This window comes from Scyliorhinus torazame, chromosome 3 (assembly GCF_047496885.1).
Source record: "Scyliorhinus torazame isolate Kashiwa2021f chromosome 3, sScyTor2.1, whole genome shotgun sequence".
In the NCBI taxonomy this organism is placed as follows: Eukaryota; Metazoa; Chordata; class Chondrichthyes; order Carcharhiniformes; family Scyliorhinidae; genus Scyliorhinus; species Scyliorhinus torazame.
The window spans coordinates 137195256-137208471 of NC_092709.1; the positions used below are offsets into that span (position 1 = coordinate 137195256).

At 40.9% G+C, this 13216-nt stretch overlaps 1 protein-coding gene across 1 annotated transcript in view; it reads right to left on the reverse strand.

Moving 5' to 3' along the window:
- Nucleotides 1-293: 293 nt before the first annotated feature.
- wdfy3 (WD repeat and FYVE domain containing 3) overlaps nucleotides 294-13216 on the reverse strand; it is a 586950-nt gene continuing 574027 nt past the window's right edge. The window contains 3 exon segments of the mRNA XM_072496251.1: nucleotides 294-3174; nucleotides 6783-6980; nucleotides 12647-12758. Of these exon segments, the coding sequence (XP_072352352.1) occupies nucleotides 3054-3174; nucleotides 6783-6980; nucleotides 12647-12758 (431 nt within the window). The 3' untranslated portion in view covers nucleotides 294-3053.

Consider the following 13216-nt stretch of genomic DNA (forward strand, 5'->3'; position numbering starts at 1 on the left):
GTGTATTCTTGGACATTCTTTTTTCTTTATGTTACGCACGATTAAAAGAAAACATGAACAGAACATGTTACATGTGCTTCTATTGACACGCTTCATCTTAAAGATACAGCATTGCTCTGCTGTTATACCTGATGTAGATTGCGTAACAATCAGACAAAAATATTAGAATTTTGGTAAGTTATGACACAGATAAAAATGTTGATGAATGCATCTCACATTCATGCAAGTAAAAATAACAAACAACCAATTAATAAACTAACATTTGCTAAAGTGAACTTAAACTGGAAACAACATTTGGTGGTAAATAGCAGGTATTTATTTAAATGAAAAAGTTTAGTACCAGAATTTGTCTCTATTGCATTAGTTACATATGCATTTGTGTGACTGCAGTTCTTTTGCATTAAAGACAAATATACAATGAACATTCAGATACCACAGTTTACACACTAATATAATGCATCAGTCTAGCAGAGGAACCACCAAAACAAGGATTTCAGTTCTCATATATAGTACAAAAATCCCACTCCAGTTCAGCCAGTTTTCTTCATTTCAGATTCATTACTGTACAAATAATTGTTATCTGGGGAGGGAGGGGTGCAAGTAATTGATTAATATATTAAACACAACAAAAAAGTGGAAAACAATATACATTTTACTGACACAAAAAGTCAGCTGTGTTAATCATGCAACAAGTAACAAAACTTGCTGAAATTAAAAATACTTCAAAAACAGTATAATTGCATAAATATTATACAGTTCATTTACTGTAAAGAAATGCTGTCTTTAAAATGATTGAGAAAATGTATATGATAAAATGATTTCTACCAGTTTTATACACAATAGCAAGGTGCAAAATCATTGTAACTTTTAGTATCGATGTAGACAAGTGTGCCCTTTAGCAGCAGGTTCTACTATTGTAAGCATGACAGTACAAATTGCACAATACATTATACAGATAAGTACACATGAATAATGTGTTTTACAAGGGGAAAAGGGAAGATGAACATGTTAGTTACGCACAAAGAGTACATTTGCTACAACATGGATTGTTCCAAATGTTTTCTACAGATTATGATATAGTACATGTTGATATGCCCATCACAATTTTCACACACAAAAAAGTCAATTTTAAATATACATGAAGATCAGTTACCCTCCTAAGAGGTGATCCTTGCATTGGTAGCAGCATTTAACGTGAAAAGGAACGTTTACTGCCCACAGTACCACTGCAATAGGGCAAGTGGCCTTTAACAGCCAATGAATCTACAACCTAGTCTGATTCCCAGAGACCCTCATTATACTTAACACACCAACTACCAGTAGTTGCTTCATTGCTCCAGTCAATGTGCTTACAGACACTGGCTGTTATTTAACAGCAACATTTTTGACAGCTAATACAAAATACTGAGGTTCATTATAAATGTGCTCTGTAAATGGAAGTAACTGTAGTATTTTCCATTTTTCATGTGTTTTTGCAGAAATTACTACCTGGAGCATCACACCAGCTGTCAGAGTCCATAAACAGTGAACTGGCTGGTACAATATAACATTTCTCAACAATTTGATCAACGGAACATGTGGAAACCATTTTCTGAAATAAATTTGCTGTTAAAGGTGAGCTGGACAAACAAGATCACTGAATCGCTTTGACACGTGGTGCTGTAATTTTAACAAGTTGAGGAAGATCTAAGAACTGAAAAGGGTGTACACTGCAGTGAAGATTCTATCTCAGAGTTCATTTAACAACTGCAGCCTAACATGGCTCCTTGCTTTACCACCATATGACACTGGATACGTTCTAAAATAACATTGTTTTAAATGATGTTGCTTGACTGTATTATGAATTAATATGCCATATATTGGTGTACAGAGAAAATACTGCTTTTATACTTGCTGGTCTAGAATACATTAACATCTTGTAAACAGCTTGGATAAGGTAGAAATGCAGCTACTCAAATTACAACGATATGACTTTTAATGTATTTCAATTTTCACTTTACCCTAATTGCAATGTACTGAGCTTGGTGGAACAGAATTTCCAGGAAGTCACCAGATTTATTTTTTTACTTCCCCACCCACCTGTCGTATTCCAGCTGCACCCCCTCCGCATTGGTTCCCGACACACCTCAAAGCACACATGCAAAAACAAAGTCTTGCATCGTATAGTGCAATGCTGAAAGTACCACTTGCATTTCAAGCACTGCAAGTGTTCTATTGTTCCTAAGCAGGATAGGGTTAAATAAATGTTTGTTGGAACACAGATGCTGTATTGCTATAGCACGTGAATATCCCCAGATAAATTTTAGTATTTTCAAGAAAGCATGAACACCAAGGAAGCTGTTAGTCTGAAAATAGATGGTACAATGACTGGTTTGAAATTGCTGCATGCCCCTTTTTCTTCGATACTGTGAACTTACGTAATGGAGTAAACGAATTAACTCACAAATCCATTATTGTTTGAATCAAACAATAATTAAAATTGAAAAAAAAAACAATGCAAGGTATTAATGCAATAATGATTAGCGTTTGCACGTTTTCATTAACTCGTAAAATAGTTACTGAGTGATGCTGGACACAACTATTGATTTCTTAAATCACACAATTAGTGGTTATAGTAGGACATCTTGTAACAGGCAATTCAGAAGTTCCTCTTGTTAAAAAGGCCATTACAACTATTTACACTATAAACAAATAGGATTCTTGCGAAGGTGGCAGATTTACATCTAAAATCTTACAAGCCACTAGTCCCATGAATATGGGCGATACTATCAAGATGTTTGAAGGATGGTTTAAGTCCAGAACTACCAAAATCATACTCTCAGCACATTCCAGAACATTCAAACCATCTGAGTATAATAGAGATGAGCACATTAACTGCAAGGCAAGTGATCCCTTTCTATTCAGTATATTACAGTGCTTCAACACAGTACAAAGAAATTTATGTAAACTCTTTTTTTTCCTCCGCACAAGACTCCCTTTTGCATAAAATCATTTGAAATAGCTGGGAGTAATAATGATTCTGCTTGTCTGGTCACTGATAAATCAATGACCTGCTAGTTCCTGGAGCTCTCCTCAGCTCCCTTCTCCTGCTGCAGGTTGTAATAACAATTCTGACAGACACGGACTGGTGAGGAGATTTTCAAGCGTCTGATCTCAGACTGAAATCGACTGCACCTGTAAAATAAAGTAGAGTCTGTAACTATTGCAACCAGTGTATTTTTTGCAAAATTGTCCCAAAATTTGATTTACAAACATTCAAAGATAAACCTTTAGGGTATGCAAAGCAATAGGTGGATCTGAATAAATATTGGACTGCTTCATGAAACATGGATTTGAAAATCAAGCATTGCATTCTTGACAAAAGACAAAAGCTACCTGTCAATGAACTCTTTTACTGACAGTAACCAATGTTAGATTGCCAATGAAAACTAGTTTTTCATATATTTTGGACACAGTCAACTCACATACACTAAATGAACACCTCTTCATGCAACAGAAGAACAGCTAAGGATTTTTAACAGTTAACTATTTCAGATAGTTTTTCGAATTCCCTTTTTATAAAAGGTCCAACTTCAATTACATTTCAAGTCTTCCCTGAGAAGAGAAAATGGAATCAAATAATGTGAGAATGCAACATTCCAGGTTAAGAGGTGTATCAGAAAACTCCAAGTTTTGTCGAGCTGGGAGAAAACACAGAAGCAGGAAGGAAGGAATTGTATACATGATGGTTGAATGAAGAACCACAGAAATATTAGTGTGAGAGGTAGCTATTTGCATTCTTGCCGTTTAAGTGCTAGAAAATTATGCCAAGGAGAAATAAACTTATAGTCCGCTCATTTTATTCGACCTCCATTTATATTTATATTGGTAAACATGAGAAATAAAGTATAGTTTTAAGTGGGTTTAGTTTAATTTTGCTGTACCTGGAAGGATAAAACCTATAGTTAGATTCATGCTGGACAAAGATGTTTGTAAAAATGAAAGCAAATTACTGTGGATGCTGGAATCTGAAACAAAAACAAAATACTGGACAATCTCAGCAGGTATAATAGCATCTGTGAAGAGAAAAGGGAGCTAACGTTTAAAGTCTGGATGACTCTTTGCCAAAGCTGATACAAAGATGTTTGTATGTGTGGGGTTGGTTCAGTTCCAACCGTGTTTCTATTGTGCTTAGAGGGGGTTAAGTAATGAAAAATAAATAGAAGTCCGCACTTAGCAACAGAAGGACATTTCCAGAGGAAAGGGCTTTCCTCTGTCCTTAGTTTTAATTGGAAGCCAGAGCAGTTGAAGATAGGACCTCGGGGCGTGAACATCTCTCAACTCAGCCAGAAGAAAGGCTCGACAGGATGGGCGTTGCAAAGAGGCAGGCTTCCTAAAGTGCGAGTTACAGCCCAGACAACCAGGGGATTGGGACAGAAAGAATGTTTAAGACAACTGGAGTTAAGTGAACAGAGACCCAGGTATTGTTCAAAAGAATTCAAGGAAGAGTAAACAAAGTGTTCTGAATTGAAGAGACAATTAAGTAACCGGATTTAAAGTGGGATAGCAGCCTTCAAAAGGTAAATCAAACATCTGATGCCATTTTAATATAGTCTGGGAATCAAGAGTTAAAGCAATTCTGAGCAGTTTGCACAGCAGTCAAGCCAAAGAAAACCCTAAAGGGGTTGGTGTAGAATCCTGGACTGGATTCACTGTTAAAGGTAGAGTGGAAGTTTTGTTTAAAATTGTCATTCGGAAAACCTGGTCTGGATTTTGGAATGCAAACCGCGAAGGGAAAGCATAATAATGAGAAGATTTTAAAGTGAGTTTTTGGGAGTGGAGTTTGGAAACTCTCGTGACAATTATCTGCGGGGACTCTGAGGAGACACACACAAACATTCACTTGGGGTTCAGCGCGGAGAGTGTATTTTCACACAGTCATCTTGTGTGCTCAAAAGGGACTGTGCTAATGAGACCATTTGTAGATTAAGATACACTTTGTAATGTGTTAACCCTAAAACCTGCATGTAATTGTTAAGCTAAGGTTGGGTGGGGGGGGGGGGGAAGGAGGAAATTAAAGGCATATTGTATCATAATCCAATTTTTTCATGTTTAATAAATGTTTTTTTCTTGTTATAACTAATTATCGGTCCCATGACTCTGTTCCTCCACATTTTATTTGAAAAAGTTAGTCTTTTGAGTCAGGGTTCCATTCTGGGATCTTCCCATCCAGTTATAACATCAACTGGGATCACAGCAAAGGTAACTTGAATCATCTTGAATGCTAGACACTTCTACAAGTGACATGCTTTAACTAACTCTATTAAACTCACAACAGCTTTCTCAAACTTTAAATAACTCCATTAAACTCACAACAGCTTTCTCAAACTTGGAATTGCAGTCTACACATGCAATAACATTACAGGATCTTACAGGTTGAGCAATTTCTCGAAGGAGTGTTCAATTGTTAAGACAGGCCTTTCATCCCAAAGTCTCCTTGCAGCTCTCTTGTCCCAGCAGTTCCACCGGCATGGGGGAGCAGTGGCCACTCAATCCCAAGGAGGAAGAACCAGGAACTGGATGACATGTAGGTTGTGGGGGTTCAGGATAGTAAGTCCCTGGGGAAGTCAGTTAGGAGACATTGGGAGGGGGAGGGGCTGTGAAGGCGACACCCACCCCTCCATTTTCCCACCCGTGATCCAAAAGGGCTTACCTGCCAGGATTCCTGCCTGCTGCCAACCTCCTACTACAGCTGAAAAATTGCAGCTGAATGGGAAGTAGCCATTAATTGGCCACTTAAAAACCTTAATTGGTGCGTGGGCAGGCAGGCCACCAATTAAATCACAGCCAGGTCAGGGCCGGGTGTGCAGGTGATGAGAAAGATAGCCACAGAATTTTAAGGACATTTCCCCCCACCTCCAGCAAACCTACTCACAAGGTACCATAAAACTCGGTATTAGTGTATGGATTTAAATATGAACAGAACTTCTAAAAATTTAGAAGGAAATTGGATCATCCAATATGTATAATCTATTTATTGTAGTTAACGTAACTAAATATAAATACCAATATAAGTCTACTGGCCTGGTTGCAGTGTAGGCCCAAAGACTGTCTTGGGAAGCAGGGAGAAGGCAAATTGCCTTGAAGATGCATCCTGATAGTTTGTCTTCAGTCATTTGGCTGCCCCAGAATCTGTTAAGATCCTCTGACCTGTACCACTCTTGGCATCAGGTTTCTATAGATAGTCCTACATTGGGATGTCCTTAATGGAAAGGTGATGTAGGAAACCAGAAACAGTCCTTTCTGCCTCATTAAAATAACACCGGGCTTGGTTTAACTTCAACCATAGACCTAGTACCGCCTAACAAGTACACTGAGGAACTGTGAGCATGATGCAATGGGGACAAAGTTCCAATGTGACGAGTTCCTGCCCCATTTTCCTTTGCACGTCTCCTATCAGGTACTGTGCAAAGAAAAATCTCACTACCCATATAAAAAATCTGTACAGGATACAATAAATAACCTAGGACATTTCATATATTTTTGCAATTACACTCATAAATGTTGTGTTTTATGTTGCTATCTCACAAAATTATCAGAAACATTGAGTATTCTATTACTGAATTACCATACAGCCATCTAAAATCAGATCTAATATCGAGATGTTAATGCTGATAAGGTAACATAATAATGTTGAACTGCAACTGTATTTCACCATTTGATTTAAATACAGTAAATAGGTCATTATGGAATACATGTCATATGGAATATCCCAAATTCATGCAGAACTCATTATCTCTTACTTTTGACAGAAGAGCTGCCCACAGTTTCTGCAGTGATGCCGTCTCTCAGTCAAGGAGAAGCGCACTGAACATCCTAAACAGCAGTCGCCTCCATCATCTTTGATCCAGTGGTCAGCAGCTGCCCTCCCTGGCTGATCACTCACTGACCAGCTAAAGACCCGACCTCGTGCATCACCGATCAGAATTTTACTGTGATCCCTGCAGGAAAGGAAACAAAATAGGAAGACCAAAATGACTGGATTAACGGAGTTTAGTCCATTTAAGATGCTACATTATGAAAAGTGCTTTGAAAACCTGTAACGCAGACTAAGCATAATTTCAAAGGGCGTTTTAACCTATTAAGTAAAATCTTTCATGCAACAGTAGATTGTAATTGCAAATAATATGAAAATGAACTGAAAGCTGCATGCATTATGTGAGATTTTGGTGGGAATCACTGCAGAATGGTGACGATCATTATCCGAAACAAGAAGAGATGTGCCATAGATGTCACACTGACCATATATTGAGTGCACAAAAAAAAAAATTAGCCATGAGTGGCCTCAGAAAAGGAATCCAAGCAATCAGGGCTCCGAGTCCTGATCATGATTCAGTAATCTGATAGAAGGGAGCATGGATTTTGGGCTTGGGATAATGAATGTAGCGTTTTCTAAATTCATATGCAATAAATGATCATTTGGCAAAGCCAATGGAGGGTCTCCATGACCTTACCATAGTGCTTTCAGATGAAAAGAATTGGAAAGAAATAAATATTTCACACAAGAACTTCAGTTCTTAGGATGATTGAACATGCAAACAAATTCATACAACTCCTTGTGCGTCCACTGTGTCAAGATGCATGCTTTTTGCATTATATTTTTATGCAAGTTTACACAGAGACAATGTTTTAAAAATTAGCTTCACCCAATTGCAATTTTAGGGGAAGCCAAGTGTACTTGTAGCGCAAGGACTGCAGCTAGGTTATCTGGATGAAGTCTGATAGCCTTTGAATTCAAGCTCATCAAATTCCTGATTCTCTGAAGGCTAAAAAAATCTGTCCCCACTCCCGTCTGCAACTCCGGCAAGCCCGACACCCCGAATATGGCCCCTAGGGGACTGGCCACCAAATCCATATGCAGGATTGCCGACATGGTGCTGCAAAATGACCTCCAGAATTTCTCCAGCTTTGGGCAGGACCAGAACAATGATTAGCTGGACCCCTCTCACACCCTTAACAAATGTCCTCCCATCGCTTCAAACAGCTGGCTCATCCTCAAAACGTCAGGTGCGCTCTGTATACCACCTTTAGCTGCATCTACCCCAGCCTCGCACACGAGGTTGAGGCATGCACCCTCCCCAACACCTCGCACCAATACCTCATCTCCAGCCCCACCCACAACTCTTCCTCCCACTTGGCCTTAACCCCCTCCAACGGCACCAAATCTCATAGATCGCCGAGATGGCCCCCACCCTCCCCCTCCAGCACCATCATCGACATTACCCTCACCAACAATGAGGAGGTCCGTGCCACCGGAAAAGTCATGAAAACCTTCTTTGCAAAATCCCAGACCTGCATATACTGTCACGTGAGAGTACCTTTAAGAGATGGGTGTTTAAGAAAGGTACCTTTAAGAAATGTTTGCTGCTCATGTTACTGCAGTGATGTCAGAGTGTGGGTGGAGCTGAGCTCTGGTTCTGCTTTTTAGTTTCACTTTGAGAAAAGCTTGGGTGTCTCTGTCTTTTTGGTTTCGTTTTTCAGTGTGTTGCAGCTGAAGTCAGCCAAAGCAGCTGTATTATTGAGCTCTCTGCCATGAAGGACTACCTCTTGATCATTTGGTGAATTCAGAAATTTAAATGTTTTCAGTATTGAATGTAAACCCTGATGTGCTTCTGTTTAAAGGTTAAGTCAAGTCTTTTGGATGTTAAAAGGACAGCTTAAAGGATTACTTAGTGTTGTATTCTTTGGGGGTTATCTTTGAATTAATGGTTGCTAAGATATTCACTGTTTGGTTTAAAAAGGTTAACTTGAGTTCATAGAATAAACATTGTTTTTCTTTAAAAAATACTTTTCATTTCTGCTGTACCACACCTGTAGAGTGGGCCGTGTGCGCCCCATACCACAATCTATTACAAGTTGTGGGTCAGGTGAACTCCATGATACACTTTGGGATTCTCTAAACCCTGACCTATAACAATACCTAAAGGTCCCCCCGTTCCACCCCCGTAAAGACGCTTTTGGCAAAAAAGACCAGCAGGCACTGAAATAAAAATAAAAATAAAAACCGTGGCAAGGTATTCATCATTACCGCCTGCACCAGCCCACCAGCCACCCCCCCCCCCCCCGGAACCCGGCTAGGAGATGTACAACAACAAATCATCATACAAAGACACCCTGTCCTCCACAGCCCCCCCCCCCCCCCCCCCCTCACTATCCCATTCCACTTACTGAGTCCCTCAGCACAATGGCCAAGGGCTCTATCACCAGCACAAACAACAGGTGGGACATGGGACACCGTCAACCAGCTACCCCCTCCCATTCCCAGAACTCCACCCAGCCACTTCCTCTCAAACTACTTCTCTCTGCATACCCCTCATCCAGCCACCATTCACATCTCCCAGGACCGTCGAAACCTGTCCACACAGGCTCAGACATCCGCAGCCCCTCCTCCCCACCTCACTCCCGCTCACTAGCCAACCTGCGTTTGCTAGCAAGGAGGTCCCTGTCAGAGGCCCCTTCTCCCCCAAAATAGCATATACTGAAAAATCAACATAAAAGCCCCCCCACACCCAATCCTTCCAAGTAACGCAAAATATTAGATCCCCAAAGGGAAACAAACCCCAACATATTACCCCAATGTCCCCAAAGCCATTCCTTCCCAACCACAACATGAAAGAAAACAAAGTCCAAACTCAGTTCAGTCCCAGTCCTTCAGCCTTCACGAATGCCTCTGGCTCCCCGCTGTCTCAAAGTAATGGCCTTTGGTGTTATGTGCAACTCTCAACTTCGCCGGGCAAACTGACCCAAACCACATGTTACTCTTGTACAAAGCTGTCTTCACCCTGTTGAAGGCCGCCTGTCGTCTTGCCAGCTCCACCATGAGGTCTTGGTATATTCGAATACCTTCCCACCTCACCTCTGCTTCCCCCATCTCGGCACCTTTTCCTTCACCTGATAGCTGTGAAAGCAGACTATCACAGCTCTTGGTGGCTCATTCGCCTTTGGCTTCGGCTGGAGCGATCGGTGAGCCCTGTCCAGCTCAAAGAGGGAGGTGCTCTCCTCTTCCCCCAACAACTTAGTAAACATCTCCGCAAAGTACTCCATTGGCCTCCGGTCCTCTAGCCCCTCAGGCAATGCCACAATCCGCAGATTCTGCTGCGTGACCTGTTCTCCGGGTCCTCCAATTTGGTCCTCGGTGTTTTGTTGCTCTCCTTCACCATCGAGGTGAACTGGTCACTGTGCCGCGACAATACCTCCACCACCCCCTTTAACACCGCCCACCTTGCTCCCGCACCGCCAATGTCTTTCCAAGAGCCTCCTTTATCCGGGGCAGTGTGTCATCCACCAATTGTTTGAGTGAGGCCATCATCGGCTTCCCATGCCACTCCGAATGTTTGACAAACTGCCGCTCAAACTCCACCACCATCGCCTTTAATAATAATCTAATAATAATCTTTATTGTCACAAGTAGGCTTACATTAACACTGCAATTAAGTCACTTTGAAAATCAGCCAGCGCATCCAGCTTAACGGGCGTAGCCCTACCCGGCGAGCTTGCTCCCGTTAACTTTCCACCAACTGAACTCAGATGGATTATCGCTCACTTTTTTTTTATCCTGTATTTTTTCGTTGGGCTTTCGACATCCTTTAGTTGCCACAACTTTTCTGGAGATGAATCGTATGAAATTTCCCCTCAAATCTGGGAGAAAAGAACCAAAACACGAAAGCTCTACCAGGAGCCACACAATGCACGGCCTCCACCTACAAGTCCACAGTGTCACAAAACTTGGAGTATTGTGAGCTGTGAGGACATTAGTAATAGACTTCAAGAGGACATACAGGTTGGTCGAATGGGCAGATTCATCTAATGCATAGAAGTGTGAAATTACACATTTTGTTAGGAAGAATGAGACGTGGCCATATGTAATAAAGGAAAAAGTCTAAAGGCAGAGCAGGAACAGAGACCTGGGGCCAAATGTGCACAAAGTTTTGAAAGTGGCATGGCAAGTTGAGAAATAAGTTAGAAAAGGGATCCTGGGTTTTATAAATAGAGGCATAGAGTACAAAAGCAAGCAAGTTATGATGAATCTATATAAAATACATCACCAATCTATTGTATCAATTATTTGGAGAGGATGCAGAAAAACGCTATGGGAATAGATCCAGCTTCAGTTGAGTGGAGATTTTGCAGCAACTGGGGCTTTTCTCTTTATAGGAGAAGATTGAGAGGAGATTTGATAAAGGTGTTCAAAATCATAAGGGTGTTCATAATCATAGACAGAGTATATAGAGAGAAACTGCTCCAATTGGCAAGAGGGCCGAGAACCACAGGACACGGATTTAAGGTGAATGGCAAAAGAACTAGCCGCAAAATGAGAAAAACCATTTTTACGTAGCAAGTAGTTAGGATTTCAAATGCACTGGGTGACACTGTGGTGGAGACAGATTTACCTGCGCTTTTCAAAAGAGAATTGGATATTGATTGGCAGAGGCTAGGAAATGGCAGTGGCTGATTTGATCTTGCAGAGAGCTGGCACAGAGACCACGGGTTGAATGGCTTCTTCCTGTACTGCAAGCATTCTATGATACTACGTAGACCATCAAACACCCAGGGATTACGGTTCATAGCTTATCTGCTCAAGTGTTCAAAATAGCTAACACCTTGCTCGCTTAACCATTGAGAAGAAATCATTACAGCAGCAATTTGATCTGTACCTAAATAAAGGCATTAAAATAATGGATGAACATCCTCAGCATCTCTAGTTCCTTACTTAATATTGTCTGAACCATAAAGTAGCTTTGCTTGAGACCCGTCTTCCATCAGAGACCCAGAAAATAATGGAATGAACTACATATAAAGAACTGGCCAATGGGCAGATTGTGTCACAATAAAAAATCCTCTACTAAAGGGGAGACATAAATACTGCTCACAAATGAGAAAAATGTAAATATTAGAAATCTAAAAATAAAAATTAGCAGCTGGTCAATCAATATCTGCACAATATTTGTATGGAATAAAGGCTGCTCTTTTCAGTCCTATGAAAAGGTGAGATTTTACAGCATTTTCTCTCCTATTAGTTCTGATACTTAAACCTGAAATATTAAGCAATCCTTCCCTTAGAGATGCTGACTGGTATTTTAATAATAATCTTTATTGTCACAAGTATGCTTACATTAACACCGCAATGAAGTTACGGTGAAAAGCCCCTAGTCGCCACATTCCGGCACCTGTTTGGTACACTGAGGGAGAATTCAGAATGTCCATTTCACCTAACAGCACGTCTTTTGGGCCTTGTGGGAGGAAACCGGAGCACCTGGAGGAAACCCACGCAGACACGGGGAGAACATGCAGACTCCACACAGACAGTGACGCAGCTGGGAATCAAACCTGGGACCCTGGAGCGTGAAGCCACAGTGCTATCCACTGTGCTACTGTGCTGCCCACCGTTTCTCAAGTTTCTGCATGCGCTGTCTATCTTGCCACAATATAAGTTCACCATCCATCAAGAGACACTATCGGCAGAGGCGGAGGAAATATCCACAGTTCCAGATTAACTGACTGGGACCAGAAGGGAGATTTCCCATTAGACGATCTGAAGTAGTGGACCAAACACTGACATTTTTAAAAAACTTGCTTCAAATGAATTTGATTTGCTAACAGCACTCACTTTGAAATGCCTAATGCAGTGATTTCGGCAGGGTGACCATTGTCTTTTCGATCAAACGCAGTGTGCATGGTTAACTTGCTACGGAACACCAACTGCCGTTCCCATCTGTATCCTGAAACCAAAAAGAAAACCACTTGCATTCATTGATTCACAATGGAAATATAACCTGTTAATTGTTGCTCAGAGTATAAGCAGCTTTTATGATGATAAAAATCTGTCGCAGTTAAGCTCATTTAAATGCTCTAGTTCACTTAACTGTAAGTTATAACACTCCTATTAATAGTTAAAACCTAAGGTTTAAGATGATAGAAATTTACAGTACAGGAGGCCACCCATTTGGCCCATTGCGGCTGCCCTGGTTCCGCGAAAGATCTATCCAACTTATTCCCACGCCCCATTTTCCCCCATAACTCTGTACTTTAGTCTTCTTCGGTACATGTCCAATTGCCTTTTGAAAGTTCCTATGGAATCACTCGTTCAGGTTCTGTGATCCAGTTCTTAATAATTCTCTGTATGAAAAAGATTTCCACTTTGCCAAAGATTTTAAATCTCAGGTTACTGACCTATTTG